At 41.3% G+C, this 27,774-nt stretch overlaps 1 protein-coding gene across 1 annotated transcript in view; it reads right to left on the bottom strand.

Moving 5' to 3' along the window:
* The window catches only part of LOC139407475 (growth arrest-specific protein 2-like), a 67,535-nt gene extending 42,066 nt beyond the window's left edge, over window positions 1–25,469 (bottom strand). Inside the window, exon 1 of the mRNA XM_071151271.1 lies at window positions 25,325–25,469. Within this exon, the coding sequence (XP_071007372.1) occupies window positions 25,325–25,469 (145 nt within the window). The remainder of the gene's footprint in view (window positions 1–25,324) is intronic.
* Between the last annotated feature and the right edge of the window lie 2,305 nt (window positions 25,470–27,774).

Raw genomic sequence — 27,774 nt, 5'->3', positions numbered from 1 at the left:
CAGACTCTCTTATCCAGAGTCACGTAAGGGAATACCCCCCTGATTTGTACAAAAATGAATGTCAAAATATTGGCATTGGACAAACCATGTACACGATGTCCAATACCACCCAAAGCGGCGTTGATTCGTGCAAAGTATATGGCAAATGCCATATGGCAATTGCCAATTGTAACACCTCAAAAATCCAACAGGGGGCGAGTGCGCTCCACCTGGGTTTTTCATATTGGAAATGCAACCCAAGTCAACATCCAAAAGAAAAATTTTGAAAAAATGATATTTTTTTCAAAAACTTTTTACCCCTTAAAAAAGTGCTTTCTGGGCCTTTTTTCGAATTTCTTTCGCTTTTTTTGTCAATTACACATGTGTAAGAACTGTATGAATATACTTTTGTCCAATTTTGATATCAAATATTTTTTTTTTTAATTACATGCGCATAAGGCATATGTTTTGTCCATTTGCAATATGATTTCATAGGAAGTCAAAAGTCAAAAGTCAAAAATGTCAAAATTTGGTAAAAAACTTCACACATCCTTAAAAAAGTGCTTTCTGGACCGTTTTTCAAAATTCTTTCAATTTTTATGTCAATTACACATGTATAAGAACTTTATCAACATACTTTAGTCATACTTTATTATCATTTTTTTTTTTTTTTACTAGTGCATAAGGCATATGTTTTCTCCATTTGGAATATGATTTCATAGGAAGTCAAAAGTCAAAGTCAAAAGTAACGATTTTCCTCCGTGCAACTGGTGATCTGAAATGTGCAACTGGTGATCTGAAATGTGCAACTGGTGATCTGAAATGTGCAACTGGTAACCCAAAAAATAATAATTTGATTCTATGTTTCCTTACTTTTTCAAAGTCACTGTGCATTTGCAATATGTTTTAATGGGCAGGTACCATCACGAATTTGTCATGCTATAAAAATCCTGCAGGAATGTGAAATTGACTGGCCCGATGAACTCGGGATGGCTTTGCAGTGATTCTGGGTCATCTCAATCGCTCGTTTGGGTTGATTTCAGAATGTCGCTTTTGGTGATGTTTTTTCACTATAGAATCATATTGCAAATGCACGTGCAACTGCTCACCCAAAAAAAAAATGTTTAGATTTTTTTTGTTTATGTTTCCTTACTTTTTCAAAGTCACTGTGCATTTGCAATATGTTTTTTCACTATAGAATCATATTGCAAATGCACGTGCAACTGGTCATCCCCCAAAAAAATTTTTAGATTTTTTTTGTTTATTTTTCCTTACTTTTTCAAAGTCACTGTGCATTTGCAATATGTTTTTTCACTATAGAATCATATTGCAAATGCACATGCAACTGGTCATCCCCCCCAAAAAAAATTAGATTTTTTTTGTTTATGTTTCCTTACTTTTTCAAAGTCACTGTGCATTTGCAATATGTTTTTTCACTATAGAATCATATTGCAAATGCACATGCAACTGGTCATCCCCCCAAAAAAATTTTAGATTTTTTTTGTTTATGTTTCCTTACTTTTTCAAAGTCACTGTGCATTTGCAATATGTTTTTTCACTATAGAATCATATTGCAAATGCACATGCAACTGGTCATCCCCCCAAAAAAAATTTAGATTTTTTTTGTTTATGTTTCCTTACTTTTTCAAAGTCACTGTGCATTTGCAATATGTTTTTTCACTATAGAATCATATTGCAAATGCACGTGCAACTGGTCACCCAAAAATAAAAATTTTGGATTTTTTTTGTTTATGTTTCCTTACTTTTTCAAAGTCACTGTGCATTTGCAATATGTTTTTTCACTATAGAATCATATTGCAAATGCACATGCAACTGGTCATCCCCCCAAAAAAAATTTAGATTTTTTTTGTTTATTTTTCCTTACTTTTTCAAAGTCACTGTGCATTTGCAATATGTTTTTTCACTATAGAATCATATTGCAAATGCACATGCAACTGGTCATCCCCCCAAAAAAATTTTTGATTTTTTTTGTTTATGTTTCCTTACTTTTTCAAAGTCACTGTGCATTTGCAATATGTTTTTTCACTATAGAATCATATTGCAAATGCACATGCAACTGGTCATCCCCCCAAAAAAATTTTAGATTTTTTTTGTTTATGTTTCCTTACTTTTTCAAAGTCACTGTGCATTTGCAATATGTTTTTTCACTATAGAATCATATTGCAAATGCACATGCAACTGGTCATCCCCCAAAAAAAATTTTAGATTTTTTTTATGTTTCCTTACTTTTTCAAAGTCACTGTGCATTTGCAATATGTTTTTTCACTATAGAATCATATTGCAAATGCACATGCAACTGGTCATCCCCCCAAAAAAAATTTAGATTTTTTTTGTTTATGTTTCCTTACTTTTTCAAAGTCACTGTGCATTTGCAATATGTTTTTTCACTATAGAATCATATTGCAAATGCACGTGCAACTGGTCATCCCCCAAAAAAATTTTAGATTTTTTTTGTTTATTTTTCCTTACTTTTTCAAAGTCACTGTGCATTTGCAATATGTTTTTTCACTATAGAATCATATTGCAAATGCACATGCAACTGGTCATCCCCCCCAAAAAAATTAAGATTTTTTTTATGTTTCCTTACTTTTTCAAAGTCACTGTGCATTTGCAATATGTTTTTTCACTATAGAATCATATTGCAAATGCACATGCAACTGGTCATCCCCCCCCAAAAAATTTAGATTTTTTTTGTTTGTTTCCTTACTTTTTCAAAGTCACTGTGCATTTGCAATATGTTTTTTCACTATAGAATCATAATGCAAATGCACGTGCAACTGGTCACCCAAAAAAAAAAAAGTTTGATTTTTTTTGTTTATGTTTCCTTACTTTTTCAAAGTCACTGTGCATTTGCAATATGTTTTTTCACTATAGAATCATATTGCAAATGCACATGCAACTGGTCATCCCCCCCCAAAAAATTTAGATTTTTTTTGTTTATGTTTCCTTACTTTTTCAAAGTCACTGTGCATTTGCAATATGTTTTTTCACTATAGAATCATATTGCAAATGCACGTGCAACTGGTCACCCAAAAATAAAAATTTTGGATTTTTTTTGTTTATGTTTCCTTACTTTTTCAAAGTCACTGTGCATTTGCAATATGTTTTTTCACTATAGAATCATATTGCAAATGCACATGCAACTGGTCATCCCCCCCCCAAAAAAATAGTTTTTTTTTGTTTATGTTTCCTTACTTTTTCAAAGTCACTGTGCATTTGCAATATGTTTTTTCACTATAGAATCATATTGCAAATGCACATGCAACTGGTCATCCCCCCCAAAAAAATTTAGATTTTTTTTGTTCATGTTTCCTTACTTTTTCAAAGTCACTGTGCATTTGCAATATGTTTTTTCACTATAGAATCATATTGCAAATGCACGTGCAACTGGTCACCCCAAAAAAAAAAAGTTAGATTTTTTTTGTTTATGTTTCCTTACTTTTTCAAAGTCACTGTGCATTTGCAATATGTTTTTTCACTATAGAATCATATTGCAAATGCACATGCAACTGGTCACCCCCCCAAAAAAATTTTTTGATTTTTTTTGTTTATGTTTCCTTACTTTTTCAAAGTCACTGTGCATTTGCAATATGTTTTTTCACTATAGAATCATATTGCAAATGCACGTACAACTGGTCACCCCCCCAAAAAAAATTGGATTTTTTTTGTTTATGTTTCCTTACTTTTTCAAAGTCACTGTGCATTTGCAATATGTTTTTTCACTATAGAATCATATTGCAAATGCACATGCAACTGGTCATCCCCCCCAAACATTTTTTAGATTTTTTTTGTTTATGTTTCCTTACTTTTTCAAAGTCACTGTGCATTTGCAATATGTTTTTTCACTATAGAATCATATTGCAAATGCACGTGCAACTGGTCACCCCAAAAAAAAAAGTTTGATTTTTTTTGTTTATGTTTCCTTACTTTTTCAAAGTCACTGTGCATTTGCAATATGTTTTAAAGGGCAGGTACCATCACGAATTTGTCATGCTATAAAAATCTTGCAGGAATGTGAAATTGACTGGCCCGATGAACTCGGGATGGCTTTGCAGTGATTCTGGGCCATCTCAATCGCTCGTTTGGGTTGATTTCAGAATGTCGCTTTTGGTGATGTTTTTTCACTATAGGATCATATTGCAAATGTACAAGAGTCAAGTGGACAAGAGTCCATCAGTCAATTAGATATCATTCTGACCACCAAACTGATACAAACTGACACCAAACCCACTTTTTCCAACTCGTTTAGTAGCCAACTATTACATACTTCAGAGCTGGCCCAAAATTCACAACCCCTTCGGTTCAAACCATAAAAAAACCATAAAACACGTAGTTACGTTCTAGCTGCGGGTCCATTTCTTATGTTATGTGTTGGCCTAGCTGAGGCGACCCCGAATCCCAAGTTTCGGCTCGATAGGTCATTTGGTGTCCGAGAAAAACCCTAATTGGTGCTGAAAATCCACTATTTTCCATGACTTGCTACGGGGTCCTTGAATGAGCTATTGGACAGAAACGTTGGGGTCTGTCTATATGGGCCGAGACGTTTGCAATGCACCTAGTCTTGCGACTCTGGGACATTTCTAAATGTCGTCATTTTCGTGATGCAAAAATGAATTGAAGTTATTTCAAATGTACGAGGCTGTTTCTCGGTCCGAGAACCTTCTAGAGCCACGTAACTCACCACGCACCATCTACGGGAGGTCTAGAACAGGTTTCTAAAGTTTCGGAACTCTAGGTCCGACGGTTCTTTTTTAGCTCCAACAAAGCTAACTATTGGAGCCACTGTCTGTCTCTACGCACCCCAATACGTCCCTCCTTCCAAGTTGTGTTTTAGTGTGATTTTTTTTTCCTTTGAATTTTTTTGGGAAAAATGACTGATTTACAGTTCATGGGGGTTGCCTAATCACACATATGAAGTTTTGGAAAGATCAGACTTTTTTAACCCTTCGAAACAGCCCCTGAGACACCAATTATGGCACTTCCGGTTGGCACAGGAAGTTATAAATCAACACATATCCTCATTGGGGTATGCTGTTACAGAATCCTTACGTTAAGAATTGACTGATCTACACAGGGTTGAATGCACTATGTCTATCAAACTGCATGCAGTGTATGGGTAAACACTTTTAGGGGCATTTTAACCACTTCCGGTTGGTCCAGGAAGCTTAGAATCAACACAGGTAGACCTCATAGTGGCCTGATGGACTGGTACCGAAGACAGGTTCATACGGCATTCATAACCCACATAGGCCTCAGGTTGAAATTAGGGGTGCAGGCAATGTATTCCTATGGGGAGAGATGACACTGTAATCTGTGAGATCAAAAAACACTGTTTTACTGTTAAGGGTTAATGCCACACGGTCAAGGTTAGGCTTGTTCAGATCGGGAGGACCTTAGGAACATTCATGTGGTGCAATTTTTCTTCTCACTCTAACGGTTCTCTCACTGTCACCCAAAAGCAAATGACATTGTGGTGCAGGCTTCATTTTGGGCCTACTATTCTAATGCTCGCTGCGCCTAGACCGAGCGAGCTACGGTCAAGCGGGATATCTCGCTGAACTCGGTACGGCCTAGGGATTATGGTAATGCCATTTCCTGCTCTCTGTGTCTTTAAGCACCGCACTTTATCACTCCATCCTTCCTGTGTGTGTGTGAGGGAGCTTTTCTTTGACATCTGTTGGGATTAATGACTGATTTACAGTTCAGAAGGGTTACCTAGTCACACATATGAAGTTTTGGAGAGATGTGACTTTTTTAACCCTTCGAAACAGAGAGTGTGACCCAATTAAAGGCACTTCCGGTTGGCACAGGAAGCTATAAGTAAACACATGTCTTGATTTACATAGCCACTTACAGAATCCCGAGTTTTAAGTCTTTACGTTAAGAATTGACTGATCTACACAGGGTTGAATGCACTATGTCTATCAAACTGCAGGCAGTGTATGGGTAAACACTTTTAGGGGCATTTTAACCACTTCCGGTTGCTCCAGGAAGCTTAGATTCGACACAGGTAGATCTCATAGTGGCCTGATGGACTGGTACCGAAGACAGGTTCATACGGCATTCATAACCCATATAGGCTTCAGGTTGAATTTTGTGGTGCAGGCTATGTATTCCTATGGGGAGAGATGTCACTGTAATCTGTGAGATCAAAAAACCCTGTTTTACTGTGAAGGGTTAATGCCACACGGTCAAGGTTAGGCTTGTTCAGATCGGGAGGACCTTAGGAACATTCATGTGGTGGAATTGTGCTTCTCACCCTAACGGTTCTCTCACTGCCACCCAAAATCAAATGACATTGTGGTGCAGGCTTCATTTTGGGCCTTCTTTTTTTCAAGTTTGCTGCACTCAGAACGAGCTACGGTCAAGCGGGGCGTCTCCTTGAACTCGGCACAGTCTGGAGACTATGGTGATCCCATTTTTTGTGTTGATTTCAGAATGCCATTTTGGTGATGGTCCCTCTCCGTTTAAACATATTGCAAATGTACAAAAGTCAACTAGCAAGTCAGTGTCCATCAGTCAATTAGATGTCATTATGACACCAAATGGATATCAATTGACACCAAACCCACTTTTTCCTACTCATTTAGTAGCCAACTATCACATATGTCAGAGCAGTCCCATAATTCACAGCGCCTTCGGTTTAAAACATAATAAAAAGGTAAAACACATAGTTACGTTCTAGCTGCGGGTCCAGTTCGGACATTATGTGAAGGCCTATGTGAGGCGACCCCGAATCCCGAGTTTCGGCTCGATAGGTCATTTGGTGTCCGAGAAAAACCCTAATTGGTGCTGAAAATCCACTTTTTTCCATGCCTTGCTACGGGGTCCTTGAACGAGCTATCGGACAGGCACGTCGGGGTCCGTCTCTATGGGCCGAGCCGGTTTCAATGCACCTAGCCTTGCGTCTCTGAGACTTTTCTAAACGTCGTCATTTTCGTAATGGTCAAAATGAATTGAAGGTATTGCAAATGTACGAGGCTGTTTCTCGGTCCGAGAACCGTCTAGAGCCACGTAACTCACCACGCACCATCAACCGGAGGTCTAGAACAGGTTTCTAAAGTTTCGGAACTCTAGGTCTGACGGTTCTTTTTTAGCTCCAACAAAGCTAACTATTGCAGCCACTGTCTGTCTCTACGCACCCCAATACGTCCCTCCATCCAAGGTGTGTTTTAGTGTGATTTTTTTTTCCTTTGATTTTTTTTGGGAAAAATGACTGATTTACAGTTCATGGGGGTTGCCTAATCACACATATGAAGTTTTGGAAAGATCAGACTTTTTTAACCCCTTGAAACAGCCCCTGAGACACCAGTTATGGCACTTCCGGTTGGCACAGGAAGCTATAAATCAACACATATCCCCATTGGGGTATGCTGTTACAGAATCCTGAGTTTTAAGTCCTTACATTAAGAACTGACTGATTTACACAGGGTTGAATGCACTATGTCTGTCAAACTGCAGGCAGGGTATGGGTAAACACTTTTAGGGGCATTTTAACCACTTCCGGTTGGTCCAGGAAGCTCAGAATCAACACAGGTAGACCTCATAGTGGCCTGATGGACTGGTACCGAAGACAGGTTCATACGGCATTCATAACCCATATAGACTTCAGGTTGAAATTAGGGGTGCAGGCAATGTATTCCTATGGGGAGAGATGACACTGTAATCTGTGAGATCAAAAAACACTGTTTTACTCTTAAGGGTTAATGCCACACGGTCAAGGTTAGGCTTGTACAGATCGGGAGGACCTTAGGAACATTCATGTGGTGGAATTTTTCTTCTCACCCTAACGGTTCTCTCACTGTCACTCAAAAGCAAATGACATTGTGGGGCAGGCTTCATTTTGGGCCTACTTTTCTAATGGTCGTTGCGCTTAGACCGAGCGAGCTACGGTCAAGCGGGATAGCTCGTTGAACTCAGCACAGTCTGGAGACTATGGTGATGCCATTTTTTATGTTGATTTCAGAATGCCATTTTGGTGATGGTCCCTCTCCGTTTAAACATATTGCAAATGCACAAAAGTCAACTAGCAAGTCAGTGTCCATCAGTCAATTAGATGTCATTATGACACCAAACCCACTTTTTACTACTCATTTAGAAGCCAACTATCACATATGTCAGAGCAGTCCCATAATTCACAGCGCCTTTAGTTTAAAACATAATAAAAAGGTAAAACACATAGTTACGTTCTAGCTGCGGGTCCAGTTCGGACATTATGTGAAGTCCTATGTGAGGCGACCCGAATCCCGAGTTTCGGCTCGATAGGCCATTTGGTGTCCGAGAAAAACCCTAATTGGTGCTGAAAATCCACTTTTTTCCATGCCTTGCTACGGGGTCCTTGAACGAGCTATCGGACAGAAACGTTGGGGTCTGTCTCTATGGGCCGAGCCGGTTTCAATGCACCTAGCCTTGCGTCTCTGAGACTTTTCTAAACGTGGTCATTTTCGTAATGGTCAAAATGAATTGAAGGTATTGCAAATGTACGAGGCTGTTTCTCGGTCCGAGAACCGTCTAGAGCCACGTAACTCACCACGCACCATCGACCGGAGGTCTAGAACAGGTTTCTAAAGTTTCGGAACTCTAGGTCTGACGGTTCTTTTTTAGCTCGAACAAAGCTAACTATTGCAGCCACTGTCTGTCTCTACGCACCCCAATACGTCCCTCCATTCAAGTTGTGTTTTAGTGTGATTTTTTTTTCCTTTGAATTTTTTGGGGAAAAATGACTGATTTACAGTTCATGGGGGTTGCCTAATCACATATATGAAGTTTTGGACAGATCAGACTTTTTTAACCCTTTGAAACAGCCCCTGAGACACCAATTATGGCACTTCCGGTTGGCACAGGAAGCTATAAATCACCACATATCCTCATTGGGGTATGCTGTTACAGAATCCTGAGTTTTAAGTCTTTACGTTAACAACTGAGTTATTTACGGAGGGTTTAGTATGTGTGTGTTATTTCAGAAAATCATAGAAAATCACAGAAATCTCGCAGAGCTCCGCAGCACACTTTAAAAAGATTTGTATGAACACCCTGCAACTGGATCTGTAACCGTTGAAAAAAAAAAACGCCTATTTGTGACCATTGCCAAGTTGTCATTGTTCCGTTTCTCTTAAATGACGATAGATAAATGGCTGGTTCTTTTTTTATTGACACCGGAGGCTCCTTGACTTTGACCTGAAGTGGAAAAATAATTTCTCTATTTCCATTTAGGACCTTTAATCCCAGAAAAACGGCCATAACTCAAAAACCGTCGAGGCCTAGACGCCATCTTGTTCGGGGCCAACTGCCCATTATGCCAAACCTACGCTCACCGAGTTTCGGCTTCGAAATATTTTCCGTTTTCGAGATAAGGCCCCGTCGTGATTCGTGATGTTTTGCCAAATTGCCATATGATTCCGTATGCCCTCTTGTGGGAAATTCCGGGATAGCGGAAAAACGCTCAAAAACTTGTTTATTTTATAAAACGGAAACCGAATGTCCGACAAAGTTCATTTGATGACTTCCCGGTAGGTCTGGCCCTACCGCACGGCCCGACGCCGACCGCGAATTTTACAAACGATTTCGGACGTCTAGTAAGGGACCGTACATTTGCAATATGGACTTTCTCACTGATCATACACGAAATGCCGAAATGTTCCCTTAAGGTATGTGAGTCATTTTGCAGACTCTCTTATCCAGAGCCACTTACAGTAGTGAGTCATTTAGCAGACTCTCTTATCCAGAGCCACTAACAGTAGTGAGTCATTTAGCAGATTCTATGATCCAGAGCCACTTAGAGTAGTGAGTAATTTAGCAGACTCTCTTATCCAGAGTCACTAACAGTAGTGAGTCATTTAGCAGACTCTCTGATCCACTACAGTAGTGAGTCATTTAGCAGACTCTCTGATCCACTACAGTAGTGAGTCATTTAGCAGACTCTCTGATCCACAACAGTAGTGAGTCATTTAGCAGACTCTCTGATCCACAACAGTAGTGAGTCATTTAGCAGACTCTCTTATCCAGAGCCACTTACAGTAGTGAGTCATTTAGCAGACTCTCTTATCCAGAGCCACTAACAGTAGTGAGTCATTTAGCAGACTCTCTTATCCAGAGCCACTAACAGTAGTGAGTCATTGAGCAGATTCTATGATCCAGAGCCACTTAGAGTAGTGAGTAATTTAGCAGACTCTCTTATCCAGAGTCACTAACAGTAGTGAGTCATTTAGCAGACTCTCTGATCCACTACAGTAGTGAGTCATTTAGCAGACTCTATGATCCACTACAGTAGTGAGTCATTTAGCAGACTCTCTGATCCACAACAGTAGTGAGTCATTTAGCAGACTCTCTGATCCACAACAGTAGTGAGTCATTTAGCAGACTCTCTTATCCAGAGCCACTTACAGTAGTGAGTCATTTAGCAGACTCTCTTATCCAGAGCCACTAACAGTAGTGAGTCATTTAGCAGATTCTATGATCCAGAGCCACTTAGAGTAGTGAGTAATTTAGCAGACTCTCTTATCCAGAGTCACTAACAGTAGTGAGTCATTTAGCAGACTCTCTGATCCACTACAGTAGTGAGTCATTTAGCAGACTCTCTGATCCACTACAGTAGTGAGTCATTTAGCAGACTCTCTGATCCACAACAGTAGTGAGTCATTTAGCAGACTCTCTTATCCAGAGTCACTTACAGTAGTGAGTCATTTAGTAGACTCTCTTATCCAGAGTCACTTACAGGAGTGAGTCATTTAGCAGACTCTCTTATCCAGAGTCACTAACAGTAGTGAGTCATTTAGCAGACTCTCTGATCCACTACAGTAGTGAGTCATTTAGCAGACTCTCTGATCCACAACAGTAGTGAGTCATTTAGCAGACTCTCTTATCCAGAGTCACTTACAGGAGTGAGTCATTTAGCAGACTCTCTTATCCAGAGCCACTAACAGTAGTGAGTCATTTAGCAGACTCTCTTATCCAGAGCCACTAACAGTAGTGAGTCATTTAGCAGATTCTCTGATCCAGAGCCACTAACAGTAGTGAGTCATTTAGCAGACTCTCTTATCCAGAGCCACTTACAGTAGTGAGTCATTTTGCAGACTCTCTTATCCAGAGCCACTTACAGTAGTGAGTCATTTAGCAGATTCTATGATCCAGAGCCACTTAGAGTAGTGAATAATTTAGCAGACTCTCTTATCCAGAGTCACTAACAGTAGTGAGTCATTTAGCAGACTCTCTTATCCAGAGCCACTTACAGTAGTGAGTCATTTAGCAGACTCTCTTATCCAGAGCCACTAACAGTAGTGAGTCATTTAGCAGACTCTCTTATCCAGAGCCACTAACAGTAGTGAGTCATTTAGCAGATTCTATGATCCAGAGCCACTTAGAGTAGTGAGTAATTTAGCAGACTCTCTTATCCAGAGTCACTAACAGTAGTGAGTCATTTAGCAGACTCTCTGATCCACTACAGTAGTGAGTCATTTAGCAGACTCTCTGATCCACTACAGTAGTGAGTCATTTAGCAGACTCTCTGATCCACAACAGTAGTGAGTCATTTAGCAGACTCTCTTATCCAGAGTCACTTACAGTAGTGAGTCATTTAGTAGACTCTCTTATCCAGAGTCACTTACAGGAGTGAGTCATTTAGCAGACTCTCTTATCCAGAGTCACTAACAGTAGTGAGTCATTTAGCAGACTCTCTGATCCACTACAGTAGTGAGTCATTTAGCAGACTCTCTGATCCACAACAGTAGTGAGTCATTTAGCAGACTCTCTTATCCAGAGTCACTTACAGGAGTGAGTCATTTAGCAGACTCTCTTATCCAGAGCCACTAACAGTAGTGAGTCATTTAGCAGACTCTCTTATCCAGAGCCACTAACAGTAGTGAGTCATTTAGCAGATTCTCTGATCCAGAGCCACTAACAGTAGTGAGTCATTTAGCAGACTCTCTTATCCAGAGCCACTTACAGTAGTGAGTCATTTTGCAGACTCTCTTATCCAGAGCCACTTACAGTAGTGAGTCATTTAGCAGATTCTATGATCCAGAGCCACTTAGAGTAGTGAATAATTTAGCAGACTCTCTTATCCAGAGTCACTAACAGTAGTGAGTCATTTAGCAGACTCTCTTATCCAGAGCCACTTACAGTAGTGAGTCATTTAGCAGACTCTCTTATCCAGAGCCACTAACAGTAGTGAGTCATTTAGCAGACTCTCTTATCCAGAGCCACTAACAGTAGTGAGTCATTGAGCAGATTCTATGATCCAGAGCCACTTAGAGTAGTGAGTAATTTAGCAGACTCTCTTATCCAGAGTCACTAACAGTAGTGAGTCATTTAGCAGACTCTCTGATCCACTACAGTAGTGAGTCATTTAGCAGACTCTATGATCCACTACAGTAGTGAGTCATTTAGCAGACTCTCTGATCCACAACAGTAGTGAGTCATTTAGCAGACTCTCTGATCCACAACAGTAGTGAGTCATTTAGCAGACTCTCTTATCCAGAGCCACTTACAGTAGTGAGTCATTTAGCAGACTCTCTTATCCAGAGCCACTAACAGTAGTGAGTCATTTAGCAGATTCTATGATCCAGAGCCACTTAGAGTAGTGAGTAATTTAGCAGACTCTCTTATCCAGAGTCACTAACAGTAGTGAGTCATTTAGCAGACTCTCTGATCCACTACAGTAGTGAGTCATTTAGCAGACTCTCTGATCCACAACAGTAGTGAGTCATTTAGCAGACTCTCTTATCCAGAGTCACTTACAGTAGTGAGTCATTTAGTAGACTCTCTTATCCAGAGTCACTTACAGGAGTGAGTCATTTAGCAGACTCTCTTATCCAGAGTCACTAACAGTAGTGAGTCATTTAGCAGACTCTCTGATCCACTACAGTAGTGAGTCATTTAGCAGACTCTCTGATCCACAACAGTAGTGAGTCATTTAGCAGACTCTCTTATCCAGAGTCACTTACAGGAGTGAGTCATTTAGCAGACTCTCTTATCCAGAGCCACTAACAGTAGTGAGTCATTTAGCAGACTCTCTTATCCAGAGCCACTAACAGTAGTGAGTCATTTAGCAGATTCTCTGATCCAGAGCCACTAACAGTAGTGAGTCATTTAGCAGACTCTCTTATCCAGAGCCACTTACAGTAGTGAGTCATTTTGCAGACTCTCTTATCCAGAGTCACTTACAGTAGTGAGTCATTTAGTAGACTCTCTTATCCAGAGTCACTTACAGGAGTGAGTCATTTAGCAGACTCTCTTATCCAGAGTCACTAACAGTAGTGAGTCAATTAGCAGACTCTCTGATCCACTACAGTAGTGAGTCATTTAGCAGACTCTCTGATCCACAACAGTAGTGAGTCATTTAGCAGACTCTCTTATCCAGAGTCACTTACAGGAGTGAGTCATTTAGCAGACTCTCTTATCCAGAGCCACTAACAGTAGTGAGTCATTTAGCAGACTCTCTTATCCAGAGCCACTAACAGTAGTGAGTCATTTAGCAGATTCTCTGATCCAGAGCCACTAACAGTAGTGAGTCATTTAGCAGACTCTCTTATCCAGAGCCACTTACAGTAGTGAGTCATTTTGCAGACTCTCTTATCCAGAGCCACTTACAGTAGTAAGGGAATACCCCCCTGATTTGTACATAAATGAATGTCAAGATATTGGCATTGGACAAACCATGTACACGATGTCCAATACCACCCAAAGCGGCGTTGATTCGTGCAAAGTATTTGGCAAATGCCATATGGCAATTGCCAATTGTAACACCTCAAAAATCCAACAGGGGGCGAGTGCGCTCCACCTGGGTTTTTCATATTGGAAATGCAACCCAAGTCAACATCCAAAAGAAAAATTTTGAAAAAATGATATTTTTTTCAAAAACTTTTTACCCCTTAAAAAAGTGCTTTCTGGGCCTTTTTTCGAATTTCTTTCGCTTTTTTTGTCAATTACACATGTGTAAGAACTGTATGAATATACTTTTGTCCAATTTTGATATCAAATTTTTTTTTTTTTAATTACATGCGCATAAGGCATATGTTTTGTCCATTTGCAATATGATTTCATAGGAAGTCAAAAGTCAAAAGTCAAAAATGTCAAAATTTGGTAAAAAACTTCACACATCCTTAAAAAAGTGCTTTCTGGACCGTTTTTCAAAATTCTTTCAATTTTTATGTCAATTACACATGTATAAGAACTTTATCAACATACTTTAGTCATACTTTATTATCATTTTTTTTTTTTTTTTACTAGTGCATAAGGCATATGTTTTCTCCATTTGGAATATGATTTCATAGGAAGTCAAAAGTCAAAGTCAAAAGTAACGATTTTCCTCCGTGCAACTGGTGATCTGAAATGTGCAACTGGTGATCTGAAATGTGCAACTGGTGATCTGAAATGTGCAACTGGTAACCCAAAAAAAAATAATTTGATTCTATGTTTCCTTACTTTTTCAAAGTCACTGTGCATTTGCAATATGTTTTAATGGGCAGGTACCATCACGAATTTGTCATGCTATAAAAATCCTGCAGGAATGTGAAATTGACTGGCCCGATGAACTCGGGATGGCTTTGCAGTGATTCTGGGTCATCTCAATCGCTCGTTTGGGTTGATTTCAGAATGTCGCTTTTGGTGATGTTTTTTCACTATAGAATCATATTGCAAATGCACGTGCAACTGCTCACCCAAAAAAAAAATGTTTAGATTTTTTTTGTTTATGTTTCCTTACTTTTTCAAAGTCACTGTGCATTTGCAATATGTTTTTTCACTATAGAATCATATTGCAAATGCACGTGCAACTGGTCATCCCCCAAAAAAAATTTTAGATTTTTTTTGTTTATTTTTCCTTACTTTTTCAAAGTCACTGTGCATTTGCAATATGTTTTTTCACTATAGAATCATATTGCAAATGCACATGCAACTGGTCATCCCCCCCAAAAAAAATTAGATTTTTTTTATGTTTCCTTACTTTTTCAAAGTCACTGTGCATTTGCAATATGTTTTTTCACTATAGAATCATATTGCAAATGCACATGCAACTGGTCATCCCCCCAAAAAAAATTTAGATTTTTTTTGTTTATGTTTCCTTACTTTTTCAAAGTCACTGTGCATTTGCAATATGTTTTTTCACTATAGAATCATATTGCAAATGCACGTGCAACTGGTCATCCCCCCAAAAAAAATTTAGATTTTTTTTGTTTATTTTTCCTTACTTTTTCAAAGTCACTGTGCATTTGCAATATGTTTTTTCACTATAGAATCATATTGCAAATGCACGTGCAACTGGTCACCCAAAAATAAAAATTTTGGATTTTTTTTGTTTATGTTTCCTTACTTTTTCAAAGTCACTGTGCATTTGCAATATGTTTTTTCACTATAGAATCATATTGCAAATGCACGTGCAACTGGTCATCCCCCAAAAAAAAATTTAGATTTTTTTTGTTTATTTTTCCTTACTTTTTCAAAGTCACTGTGCATTTGCAATATGTTTTTTCACTATAGAATCATATTGCAAATGCACATGCAACTGGTCATCCCCCCCAAAAAAATTTTGATTTTTTTTGTTTATGTTTCCTTACTTTTTCAAAGTCACTGTGCATTTGCAATATGTTTTTTCACTATAGAATCATATTGCAAATGCACATGCAACTGGTCATCCCCCCAAAAAAATTTTAGATTTTTTTTGTTTATGTTTCCTTACTTTTTCAAAGTCACTGTGCATTTGCAATATGTTTTTTCACTATAGAATCATATTGCAAATGCACATGCAACTGGTCATCCCCCAAAAAAATTTTTAGATTTTTTTTATGTTTCCTTACTTTTTCAAAGTCACTGTGCATTTGCAATATGTTTTTTCACTATAGAATCATATTGCAAATGCACATGCAACTGGTCATCCCCCCCAAAAAAATTTAGATTTTTTTTGTTTATGTTTCCTTACTTTTTCAAAGTCACTGTGCATTTGCAATATGTTTTTTCACTATAGAATCATATTGCAAATGCACGTGCAACTGGTCATCCCCCAAAAACAATTTTAGATTTTTTTTGTTTATTTTTCCTTACTTTTTCAAAGTCACTGTGCATTTGCAATATGTTTTTTCACTATAGAATCATATTGCAAATGCACATGCAACTGGTCATCCCCCCCAAAAAAATTAAGATTTTTTTTATGTTTCCTTACTTTTTCAAAGTCACTGTGCATTTGCAATATGTTTTTTCACTATAGAATCATATTGCAAATGCACATGCAACTGGTCATCCCCCCCCAAAAAATTTAGATTTTTTTTGTTTATGTTTCCTTACTTTTTCAAAGTCACTGTGCATTTGCAATATGTTTTTTCACTATAGAATCATATTGCAAATGCACGTGCAACTGGTCACCCAAAAAAAAAAAAGTTTGATTTTTTTTGTTTATGTTTCCTTACTTTTTCAAAGTCACTGTGCATTTGCAATATGTTTTTTCACTATAGAATCATATTGCAAATGCACGTGCAACTGGTCACCCAAAAATAAAAATTTTGGATTTTTTTTGTTTATGTTTCCTTACTTTTTCAAAGTCACTGTGCATTTGCAATATGTTTTTTCACTATAGAATCATATTGCAAATGCACATGCAACTGGTCATCCCCCCCCCCAAAAAATAGATTTTTTTTGTTTATTTTTCCTTACTTTTTCAAAGTCACTGTGCATTTGCAATATGTTTTTTCACTATAGAATCATATTGCAAATGCACATGCAACTGGTCATCCCCCCCCCAAAAAAATAGTTTTTTTTTGTTTATGTTTCCTTACTTTTTCAAAGTCACTGTGCATTTGCAATATGTTTTTTCACTATAGAATCATATTGCAAATGCACATGCAACTGGTCATCCCCCCCCAAAAAATTTAGATTTTTTTTGTTCATGTTTCCTTACTTTTTCAAAGTCACTGTGCATTTGCAATATGTTTTTTCACTATAGAATCATATTGCAAATGCACGTGCAACTGGTCACCCCAAAAAAAAAAAGTTAGATTTTTTTTGTTTATGTTTCCTTACTTTTTCAAAGTCACTGTGCATTTGCAATATGTTTTTTCACTATAGAATCATATTGCAAATGCACATGCAACTGGTCACCCCCCCAAAAAAATTTTTTGATTTTTTTTGTTTATGTTTCCTTACTTTTTCAAAGTCACTGTGCATTTGCAATATGTTTTTTCACTATAGAATCATATTGCAAATGCACGTACAACTGGTCACCCCCCCAAAAAAATTTGGATTTTTTTTGTTTATGTTTCCTTACTTTTTCAAAGTCACTGTGCATTTGCAATATGTTTTTTCACTATAGAATCATATTGCAAATGCACATGCAACTGGTCATCCCCCCCAAACATTTTTTAGATTTTTTTTGTTTATGTTTCCTTACTTTTTCAAAGTCACTGTGCATTTGCAATATGTTTTTTCACTATAGAATCATATTGCAAATGCACGTGCAACTGGTCACCCAAAAAAAAAAAAGTTTGATTTTTTTTGTTTATGTTTCCTTACTTTTTCAAAGTCACTGTGCATTTGCAATATGTTTTAAAGGGCAGGTACCATCACGAATTTGTCATGCTATAAAAATCTTGCAGGAATGTGAAATTGACTGGCCCGATGAACTCGGGATGGCTTTGCAGTGATTCTGGGCCATCTCAATCGCTCGTTTGGGTTGATTTCAGAATGTCGCTTTTGGTGATGTTTTTTCACTATAGGATCATATTGCAAATGTACAAGAGTCAAGTGGACAAGAGTCCATCAGTCAATTAGATATCATTCTGACCACCAAACTGATACAAACTGACACCAAACCCACTTTTTCCAACTCGTTTAGTAGCCAACTATTACATACTTCAGAGCTGGCCCAAAATTCACAACCCCTTCGGTTCAAACCATAAAAAAACCATAAAACACGTAGTTACGTTCTAGCTGCGGGTCCATTTCTTATGTTATGTGTTGGCCTAGCTGAGGCGACCCCGAATCCCAAGTTTCGGCTCGATAGGTCATTTGGTGTCCGAGAAAAACCCTAATTGGTGCTGAAAATCCACTATTTTCCATGACTTGCTACGGGGTCCTTGAATGAGCTATTGGACAGAAACGTTGGGGTCTGTCTATATGGGCCGAGACGTTTGCAATGCACCTAGTCTTGCGACTCTGGGACATTTCTAAATGTCGTCATTTTCGTGATGCAAAAATGAATTGAAGTTATTTCAAATGTACGAGGCTGTTTCTCGGTCCGAGAACCTTCTAGAGCCACGTAACTCACCACGCACCATCTACGGGAGGTCTAGAACAGGTTTCTAAAGTTTCGGAACTCTAGGTCCGACGGTTCTTTTTTAGCTCCAACAAAGCTAACTATTGGAGCCACTGTCTGTCTCTACGCACCCCAATACGTCCCTCCTTCCAAGTTGTGTTTTAGTGTGATTTTTTTTTCCTTTGAATTTTTTTGGGAAAAATGACTGATTTACAGTTCATGGGGGTTGCCTAATCACACATATGAAGTTTTGGAAAGATCAGACTTTTTTAACCCTTCGAAACAGCCCCTGAGACACCAATTATGGCACTTCCGGTTGGCACAGGAAGTTATAAATCAACACATATCCTCATTGGGGTATGCTGTTACAGAATCCTTACGTTAAGAATTGACTGATCTACACAGGGTTGAATGCACTATGTCTATCAAACTGCATGCAGTGTATGGGTAAACACTTTTAGGGGCATTTTAACCACTTCCGGTTGGTCCAGGAAGCTTAGAATCAACACAGGTAGACCTCATAGTGGCCTGATGGACTGGTACCGAAGACAGGTTCATACGGCATTCATAACCCACATAGGCCTCAGGTTGAAATTAGGGGTGCAGGCAATGTATTCCTATGGGGAGAGATGACACTGTAATCTGTGAGATCAAAAAACACTGTTTTACTGTTAAGGGTTAATGCCACACGGTCAAGGTTAGGCTTGTTCAGATCGGGAGGACCTTAGGAACATTCATGTGGTGCAATTTTTCTTCTCACTCTAACGGTTCTCTCACTGTCACCCAAAAGCAAATGACATTGTGGTGCAGGCTTCATTTTGGGCCTACTATTCTAATGCTCGCTGCGCCTAGACCGAGCGAGCTACGGTCAAGCGGGATATCTCGCTGAACTCGGTACGGCCTAGGGATTATGGTAATGCCATTTCCTGCTCTCTGTGTCTTTAAGCACCGCACTTTATCACTCCATCCTTCCTGTGTGTGTGTGAGGGAGCTTTTCTTTGACATCTGTTGGGATTAATGACTGATTTACAGTTCAGAAGGGTTACCTAGTCACACATATGAAGTTTTGGAGAGATGTGACTTTTTTAACCCTTCGAAACAGAGAGTGTGACCCAATTAAAGGCACTTCCGGTTGGCACAGGAAGCTATAAGTAAACACATGTCTTGATTTACATAGCCACTTACAGAATCCCGAGTTTTAAGTCTTTACGTTAAGAATTGACTGATCTACACAGGGTTGAATGCACTATGTCTATCAAACTGCAGGCAGTGTATGGGTAAACACTTTTAGGGGCATTTTAACCACTTCCGGTTGCTCCAGGAAGCTTAGATTCGACACAGGTAGATCTCATAGTGGCCTGATGGACTGGTACCGAAGACAGGTTCATACGGCATTCATAACCCATATAGGCTTCAGGTTGAATTTTGTGGTGCAGGCTATGTATTCCTATGGGGAGAGATGTCACTGTAATCTGTGAGATCAAAAAACCCTGTTTTACTGTGAAGGGTTAATGCCACACGGTCAAGGTTAGGCTTGTTCAGATCGGGAGGACCTTAGGAACATTCATGTGGTGGAATTGTGCTTCTCACCCTAACGGTTCTCTCACTGCCACCCAAAATCAAATGACATTGTGGTGCAGGCTTCATTTTGGGCCTTCTTTTTTTCAAGTTTGCTGCACTCAGAACGAGCTACGGTCAAGCGGGGCGTCTCCTTGAACTCGGCACAGTCTGGAGACTATGGTGATCCCATTTTTTGTGTTGATTTCAGAATGCCATTTTGGTGATGGTCCCTCTCCGTTTAAACATATTGCAAATGTACAAAAGTCAACTAGCAAGTCAGTGTCCATCAGTCAATTAGATGTCATTATGACACCAAATGGATATCAATTGACACCAAACCCACTTTTTCCTACTCATTTAGTAGCCAACTATCACATATGTCAGAGCAGTCCCATAATTCACAGCGCCTTCGGTTTAAAACATAATAAAAAGGTAAAACACATAGTTACGTTCTAGCTGCGGGTCCAGTTCGGACATTATGTGAAGGCCTATGTGAGGCGACCCCGAATCCCGAGTTTCGGCTCGATAGGTCATTTGGTGTCCGAGAAAAACCCTAATTGGTGCTGAAAATCCACTTTTTTCCATGCCTTGCTACGGGGTCCTTGAACGAGCTATCGGACAGGCACGTCGGGGTCCGTCTCTATGGGCCGAGCCGGTTTCAATGCACCTAGCCTTGCGTCTCTGAGACTTTTCTAAACGTTGTCATTTTCGTAATGGTCAAAATGAATTGAAGGTATTGCAAATGTACGAGGCTGTTTCTCGGTCCGAGAACCGTCTAGAGCCACGTAACTCACCACGCACCATCAACCGGAGGTCTAGAACAGGTTTCTAAAGTTTCGGAACTCTAGGTCTGACGGTTCTTTTTTAGCTCCAACAAAGCTAACTATTGCAGCCACTGTCTGTCTCTACGCACCCCAATACGTCCCTCCATCCAAGGTGTGTTTTAGTGTGATTTTTTTTTCCTTTGATTTTTTTTGGGAAAAATGACTGATTTACAGTTCATGGGGGTTGCCTAATCACACATATGAAGTTTTGGAAAGATCAGACTTTTTTAACCCCTTGAAACAGCCCCTGAGACACCAGTTATGGCACTTCCGGTTGGCACAGGAAGCTATAAATCAACACATATCCCCATTGGGGTATGCTGTTACAGAATCCTGAGTTTTAAGTCCTTACATTAAGAACTGACTGATTTACACAGGGTTGAATGCACTATGTCTGTCAAACTGCAGGCAGGGTATGGGTAAACACTTTTAGGGGCATTTTAACCACTTCCGGTTGGTCCAGGAAGCTCAGAATCAACACAGGTAGACCTCATAGTGGCCTGATGGACTGGTACCGAAGACAGGTTCATACGGCATTCATAACCCATATAGACTTCAGGTTGAAATTAGGGGTGCAGGCAATGTATTCCTATGGGGAGAGATGACACTGTAATCTGTGAGATCAAAAAACACTGTTTTACTCTTAAGGGTTAATGCCACACGGTCAAGGTTAGGCTTGTACAGATCGGGAGGACCTTAGGAACATTCATGTGGTGGAATTTTTCTTCTCACCCTAACGGTTCTCTCACTGTCACTCAAAAGCAAATGACATTGTGGGGCAGGCTTCATTTTGGGCCTACTTTTCTAATGGTCGTTGCGCTTAGACCGAGCGAGCTACGGTCAAGCGGGATAGCTCGTTGAACTCAGCACAGTCTGGAGACTATGGTGATGCCATTTTTTATGTTGATTTCAGAATGCCATTTTGGTGATGGTCCCTCTCCGTTTAAACAAATTGCAAATGCACAAAAGTCAACTAGCAAGTCAGTGTCCATCAGTCAATTAGATGTCATTATGACACCAAACCCACTTTTTACTACTCATTTAGAAGCCAACTATCACATATGTCAGAGCAGTCCCATAATTCACAGCGCCTTTAGTTTAAAACATAATAAAAAGGTAAAACACATAGTTACGTTCTAGCTGCGGGTCCAGTTCGGACATTATGTGAAGTCCTATGTGAGGCGACCCCGAATCCCGAGTTTCGGCTCGATAGGCCATTTGGTGTCCGAGAAAAACCCTAATTGGTGCTGAAAATCCACTTTTTTCCATGCCTTGCTACGGGGTCCTTGAACGAGCTATCGGACAGAAACGTTGGGGTCTGTCTCTATGGGCCGAGCCGGTTTCAATGCACCTAGCCTTGCGTCTCTGAGACTTTTCTAAACGTGGTCATTTTCGTAATGGTCAAAATGAATTGAAGGTATTGCAAATGTACGAGGCTGTTTCTCGGTCCGAGAACCGTCTAGAGCCACGTAACTCACCACGCACCATCGACCGGAGGTCTAGAACAGGTTTCTAAAGTTTCGGAACTCTAGGTCTGACGGTTCTTTTTTAGCTCGAACAAAGCTAACTATTGCAGCCACTGTCTGTCTCTACGCACCCCAATACGTCCCTCCATTCAAGTTGTGTTTTAGTGTGATTTTTTTTTCCTTTGAATTTTTTGGGGAAAAATGACTGATTTACAGTTCATGGGGGTTGCCTAATCACATATATGAAGTTTTGGACAGATCAGACTTTTTTAACCCTTTGAAACAGCCCCTGAGACACCAATTATGGCACTTCCGGTTGGCACAGGAAGCTATAAATCACCACATATCCTCATTGGGGTATGCTGTTACAGAATCCTGAGTTTTAAGTCCTTACGTTAACAACTGAGTTATTTACGGAGGGTTTAGTATGTGTGTGTTATTTCAGAAAATCATAGAAAATCACAGAAATCTCGCAGAGCTCCGCAGCACACTTTAAAAAGATTCGTATGAACACCCTGCAACTGGATCTGTAACCGTTGAAAAAAAAAAACGCCTATTTGTGACCATCGCCAAGTTGTCATTGTTCCGTTTCTCTTAAATGACGATAGATAAATGGCTGGTTCTTTTTTTATTGACACCGGAGGCTCCTTGACTTTGACCTGAAGTGGAAAAATAATTTCTCTATTTCCATTTAGGACCTTTAATCCCAGAAAAACGGCCATAACTCAAAAACCGTCGAGGCCTAGACGCCATCTTGTTCGGGGCCAACTGCCCATTATGCCAAACCTACGCTCACCAAGTTTCGGCTTCGAAATATTTTCCGTTTTCGAGATAAGGCCCCGTCGTGATTCGTGATGTTTTGCCAAATTGCCATATGATTCCGTATGCCCTCTTGTGGGAAATTCCGGGATAGCGGAAAAACGCTCAAAAACTTGTTTATTTTATAAAACGGAAACCGAATGTCCGACAAAGTTCATTTGATGACTTCCCGGTAGGTCTGGCCCTACCGCACGGCCCGACGCCGACCGCGAATTTTACAAACGATTTCGGACGTCTAGTAAGGGACCGTACATTTGCAATATGGACTTTCTCACTGATCATACACAAAATGCCGAAATGTTCCCTTAAGGTATGTGAGTCATTTAGCAGACTCTCTTATCCAGAGCCACTTACAGTAGTGAGTCATTTAGCAGACTCTCTTATCCAGAGCCACTTACAGTAGTGAGTCATTTAGCAGACTCTCTTATTTTAATTGTATTTATTTAACCTTTGTTTAACTAGGCAAGTCAGTAAAGAACAAATTCTTATTTTCAATGACGGTCTAGTGGGTTAACTGTCTTGTTCAGGGGCAGAAGGACAGATTTATACCTTGTCTGCTCTGGGTCTGCTCAGGGTAGCCTAGTGGTTAGAGTGTAGAGGTGTCAGGGTAGCCTAGTGGTTAGAGCGTTGGACTAGTAACCGGAAGGTTGCAAGTTCAAACCCCCTGAGCTGACAAGGAACAGGCAGTTAACCCACTGTTCCTAGGCCGTCATTGAAAATAAGAATTTGTTCTTAACTGACGTTTGGGAGTCTAAATTCAGTGTACTCGTCTTTAACTGCCATTTCCAGAAAGTCACAATCTGCTATGTAGTGTCATCATCCAGTGTCCGGAATGAGTTTAAACCATTTTTAAGATAGGCCTTAAGGTGAAACTTAGTATACATTATGGTGTAACACAGATAATTTTCTGTTTTGAACCAGCATGAATAGGATATATAGACGGCATCGCAAATCAGACAGCAACATCACTGCTTCCTGAACTATGCTGAGTCACAGTTACAGCCCCATGACTGAAACAGCCTGCAGGCTAACTAACTGGTCTGCCTGAAACAGCCTGCAGACTAACTAACTGGTCTGACTGAAACAGCCTGCAGGCTAACTAACTGATCTGACTGAAACAGCCTGCAGTTTAACTGGTCTGACTGAAACAGCCTGCAGTTTAACTAACTGGTCTGACTGAAACAGCCTGCAGTTTAACTGGTCTGACTGAAACAGCCTGCAGGCTAACTAACTGGTCTGACTGAAACAGCCTGCAGACTAACTAACTGGTCTGACTGAAACAGCCTGCAGGCTAACTAACTGGTCTGCCTGAAACAGCCTGCAGACTAACTAACTGGTCTGACTGAAACAGCCTGCAGGCTAACTAACTGGTCTGACTGAAACAGCCTGCAGACTAGCTAACTGGTCTGACTGAAACAGCCTGCAGTTTAACTGGTCTGACTGAAACAGCCTGCAGGCTAACTAACTGGTCTGACTGAAACAGCCTGCAGACTAACTAACTGGTCTGACTGAAACAGCCTGCAGACTAACTAACTGGTCTGCCTGAAACAGCCTGCAGACTAACTAACTGGTCTGACTGAAACAGCCTGCAGGCTAACTAACTGGTCTGACCTTTGTTCACTTTCATCTATCTGACATGTTTACTTAACACAGATGATTATTAGAAACCCTGTCCTGTCTAGAGACCCTGTCCTATCTAGAGACCCTGTCCTGTCTAGAGGCCCTGTCCTGTCTAGAGACCCTGTCCTGTCTAGAGGCCCTGTCCTGTCTAGAGACCCTGGTTAGAGACCCTGGTTAGAGACCCTGTCTAGAGACCCTGTCTAGAGAACCTGTCCTGTCTAGAGACCCTGGTTAGAGACCCTGTCCTGTCTAGAGACCCTGTCTAGAGACCCTGTCCTGCCTAGAGACCCTGTCCTATCTAGAGACCCTGTCCTGTCTAGAGACCCTGTCCTGTCTAGAGACCCTGTCCAGTCTAGAGACCCTGTCCTGTCTAGAGACCCTGGTTAGAGACCCTGGTTAGAGACCCTGTCTAGAGACCCTGTCTAGAGAACCTGTCCTGTCTAGAGACCCTGGTTAGAGACCCTGTCCTGTCTAGAGACCCTGTCTAGAGACCCTGTCTAGAGACCCTGTCCTGTCTAGAGACCCTGTCTAGAGACCCTGTCCTGTCTAGAGACCCTGTCCTGCCTAGAGACCCTGTCTAGAGACCCTGTCCTGTCTAGAGACCCTGTCTAGAGACCCTATCTAGAGACCCTGGTTAGAGACCCTGGTTAGACCACCGGCCACATCAAGGGCTCTCCATCGAGGTCAATAATAATAATACATTCAGTTAGCAGATGCTTTTATCCAAAGCAACTTACAGTGAGTGCATACATCTTCTTATGGATGGCCCCAGCGGGAATCAAACCCACAATCCTTACCCAGCATGTTGGTGAGCCACAGGGCCAGGTCTTCCTTCAATGGCAGAAGGCTGGCTTCGTGGCGGCTGGTCAGCCATTGGTTGTACTGCTGCATGTCGGTCAGGCCTGGGCCAATTACCTGCTTGGGACTCAGAGAGCTGCACATCGTGGTTACCTCCATGTCACTGGCCTATAGAAGGATAGGAGGAGAGGGGTCAAAGACTGAGACAAGACACAGACCTGCTCTCTCTAACTCGGTCTCCTGATCCTTATTCTTTCTATCCATCCTTCCGCTGTACATATATCCTTTTCCATCCTCCTCTACCGGTCCCTTTCCATCCTCCTCTACCGGTCCCTTTCCATCCTCCTCTACCGGTGCCTTTCCATCCTCCTCTACCCTCTACCGATCCCTTTCCATCCTCCTCTACCGGTCCCTTTCTATCCTCCTCTACCGTCTACCGGTCCCTTTCCATCCTCCTCTACCGGTCCCTTACCATCCTCCTCTACCTGTCCCTTTCTGTCCTCCTCTACCGGTCCCTTTCCATCCTCCTCTACCGGTCCCTTTCCATCCTCCTCTACCAGTCCCTTTCCATCCTCCTCTACCCTCTACCGGTCCCTTTCCATCCTCCTCTACCGGTCCCTTTTCATCCTCCTCTACCGGTCCCTTTCCATCCTCCTCTACCAGTCCCTTTCCATCCTCCTCTACCGGTCCCTTTCCATCCTCCTCTACCGGTCCCTTTCCATCCTCCTCTACCTTCTACCGGTCCCTTTCCATCCTCCTCTACCGGTCCCTTTCCATCCTCCTCTACCGGTCCCTTTCCATCCTCCTCTACCGGTCCCTTTCCATCCTCTTCTACCGGTCTCTTTCTATCCTCCTCTACCCTCTACCGGTCCCTTTCCAACCTCCTCTACCGGTCCCTTTCCATCCTCCTCTACCCTCTACCGGTCCCTTTCTATCCCCCTCTACCGGTCCCTTTCCATCCTCCTCTACCGGTCCCTTTCCATCCTCCTCTACCCTCTACCGGTCCCTTTCCATCCTCCTCTCCCGGTCCCTTTCCATCCTCCTCTACCCTCTACCGGTCCCTTTCTATCCTCCTCTACCGGTCCCTTTCCATCCTCCTCTACCGGTCCCTTTCCATCCTCCTCTACCGGTCCCTTTCTGTCCTCCTCTACCGGTCCCTTTCCATCCTCCTCTACCCTCTACCGGTCCCTTTCCATCCTCCTCTACTGGTCCCTTTCCATCCTCCTCTACCGGTCCCTTTCTGTCCTCCTCTACCGGTCCCATTCCATCCTCCTCTACCGGTCCCTTTCCATCCTCCTCTACCCTCTACCGGTCCCTTTCCATCCTCCTCTACCGGTCCCTTATCAATTTTGGACACATTGAAACCAAATATTTTATCAAGTTGTAAACTATTAATATTATTAAAACTAGAATCCTTAGTTGATACATATATTTTTTTTTGCCTCACAAGTCCTCAACTGGCAGCTTCATTAAATAGTAACCGCAAAACCCCAGTCTCAACGTCAACAGTGAAGAGGCGACTCCGGGATGCTGGCATTCAAGGCAGAGTTCCTCTGTCCAGTCTCAACGTCAACAGTGAAGAGGCGACTCCGGGATGCTGGTCTTCTAGTCAGAGTAGCAAAGAAAAAGCCATATTTCGAACTGGCCAATAAGAAGAAAAGATTAAGACGGCAAAAGAACCCAGACACTGGACAGAGGAACTCTGCCTTGAAGGCCAGCATCCCGGAGTTGCCTCTTCACTGTTGACATTGAGACTGGACAGAGGAACTCTGCCTAGAAGGACAGCATCCCGGAGTCACCTCTTCACTGTTGACATTGAGACTGGACAGAGGAACTCTGCCTAGAAGGTCAGCATCCCGGAGTCACCTCTTCACTGTTGACGTTGACACTGGACAGAGGAACTCTGCCTAGAAGGTCAGCATCCCGGAGTCACCTCTTCACTGTTGACATTGAGACTGGACAGAGGAACTCTGCCTAGAAGGTCAGCATCCCGGAGTCACCTCTTCACTGTTGACGTTGACACTGGACAGAGGAACTCTGCCTAGAAGGTCAGCATCCCAGAGTCACCTCTTCACTGTTGACGTTGAGACTGGACAGAGGAACTCTGCCTAGAAGGCCAGCATCCCGGAGTCACCTCTTCACTGTTGACATTGACACTGGACAGAGGAACTCTGCCTTGAAGGCCAGCATCCCGGAGTCACCTCTTCACTGTTGACATTGACACTGGACAGAGGAACTCTGCCTTGAAGGCCAGCATCCCGGAGTCACCTCTTCACTGTTGACATTGACACTGGACAGAGGAACTCTGCCTTGAAGGCCAGCATCCCGGAGTCACCTCTTCACTGTTGACATTGACACTGGACAGAGGAACTCTGCCTTGAAGGCCAGCATCCCGGAGTCGCCTCTTCACTGTTGACGTTGACACTGGACAGAGGAACTCTGCCTAGAA

Source organism: Oncorhynchus clarkii, chromosome 4, assembly GCF_045791955.1.
Source record: "Oncorhynchus clarkii lewisi isolate Uvic-CL-2024 chromosome 4, UVic_Ocla_1.0, whole genome shotgun sequence".
NCBI classification, from domain to species: Eukaryota; Metazoa; Chordata; class Actinopteri; order Salmoniformes; family Salmonidae; genus Oncorhynchus; species Oncorhynchus clarkii.
Note: the sequence above shows the minus strand (reverse complement) of the source record. Positions and strands in the feature narration are given on the sequence as shown.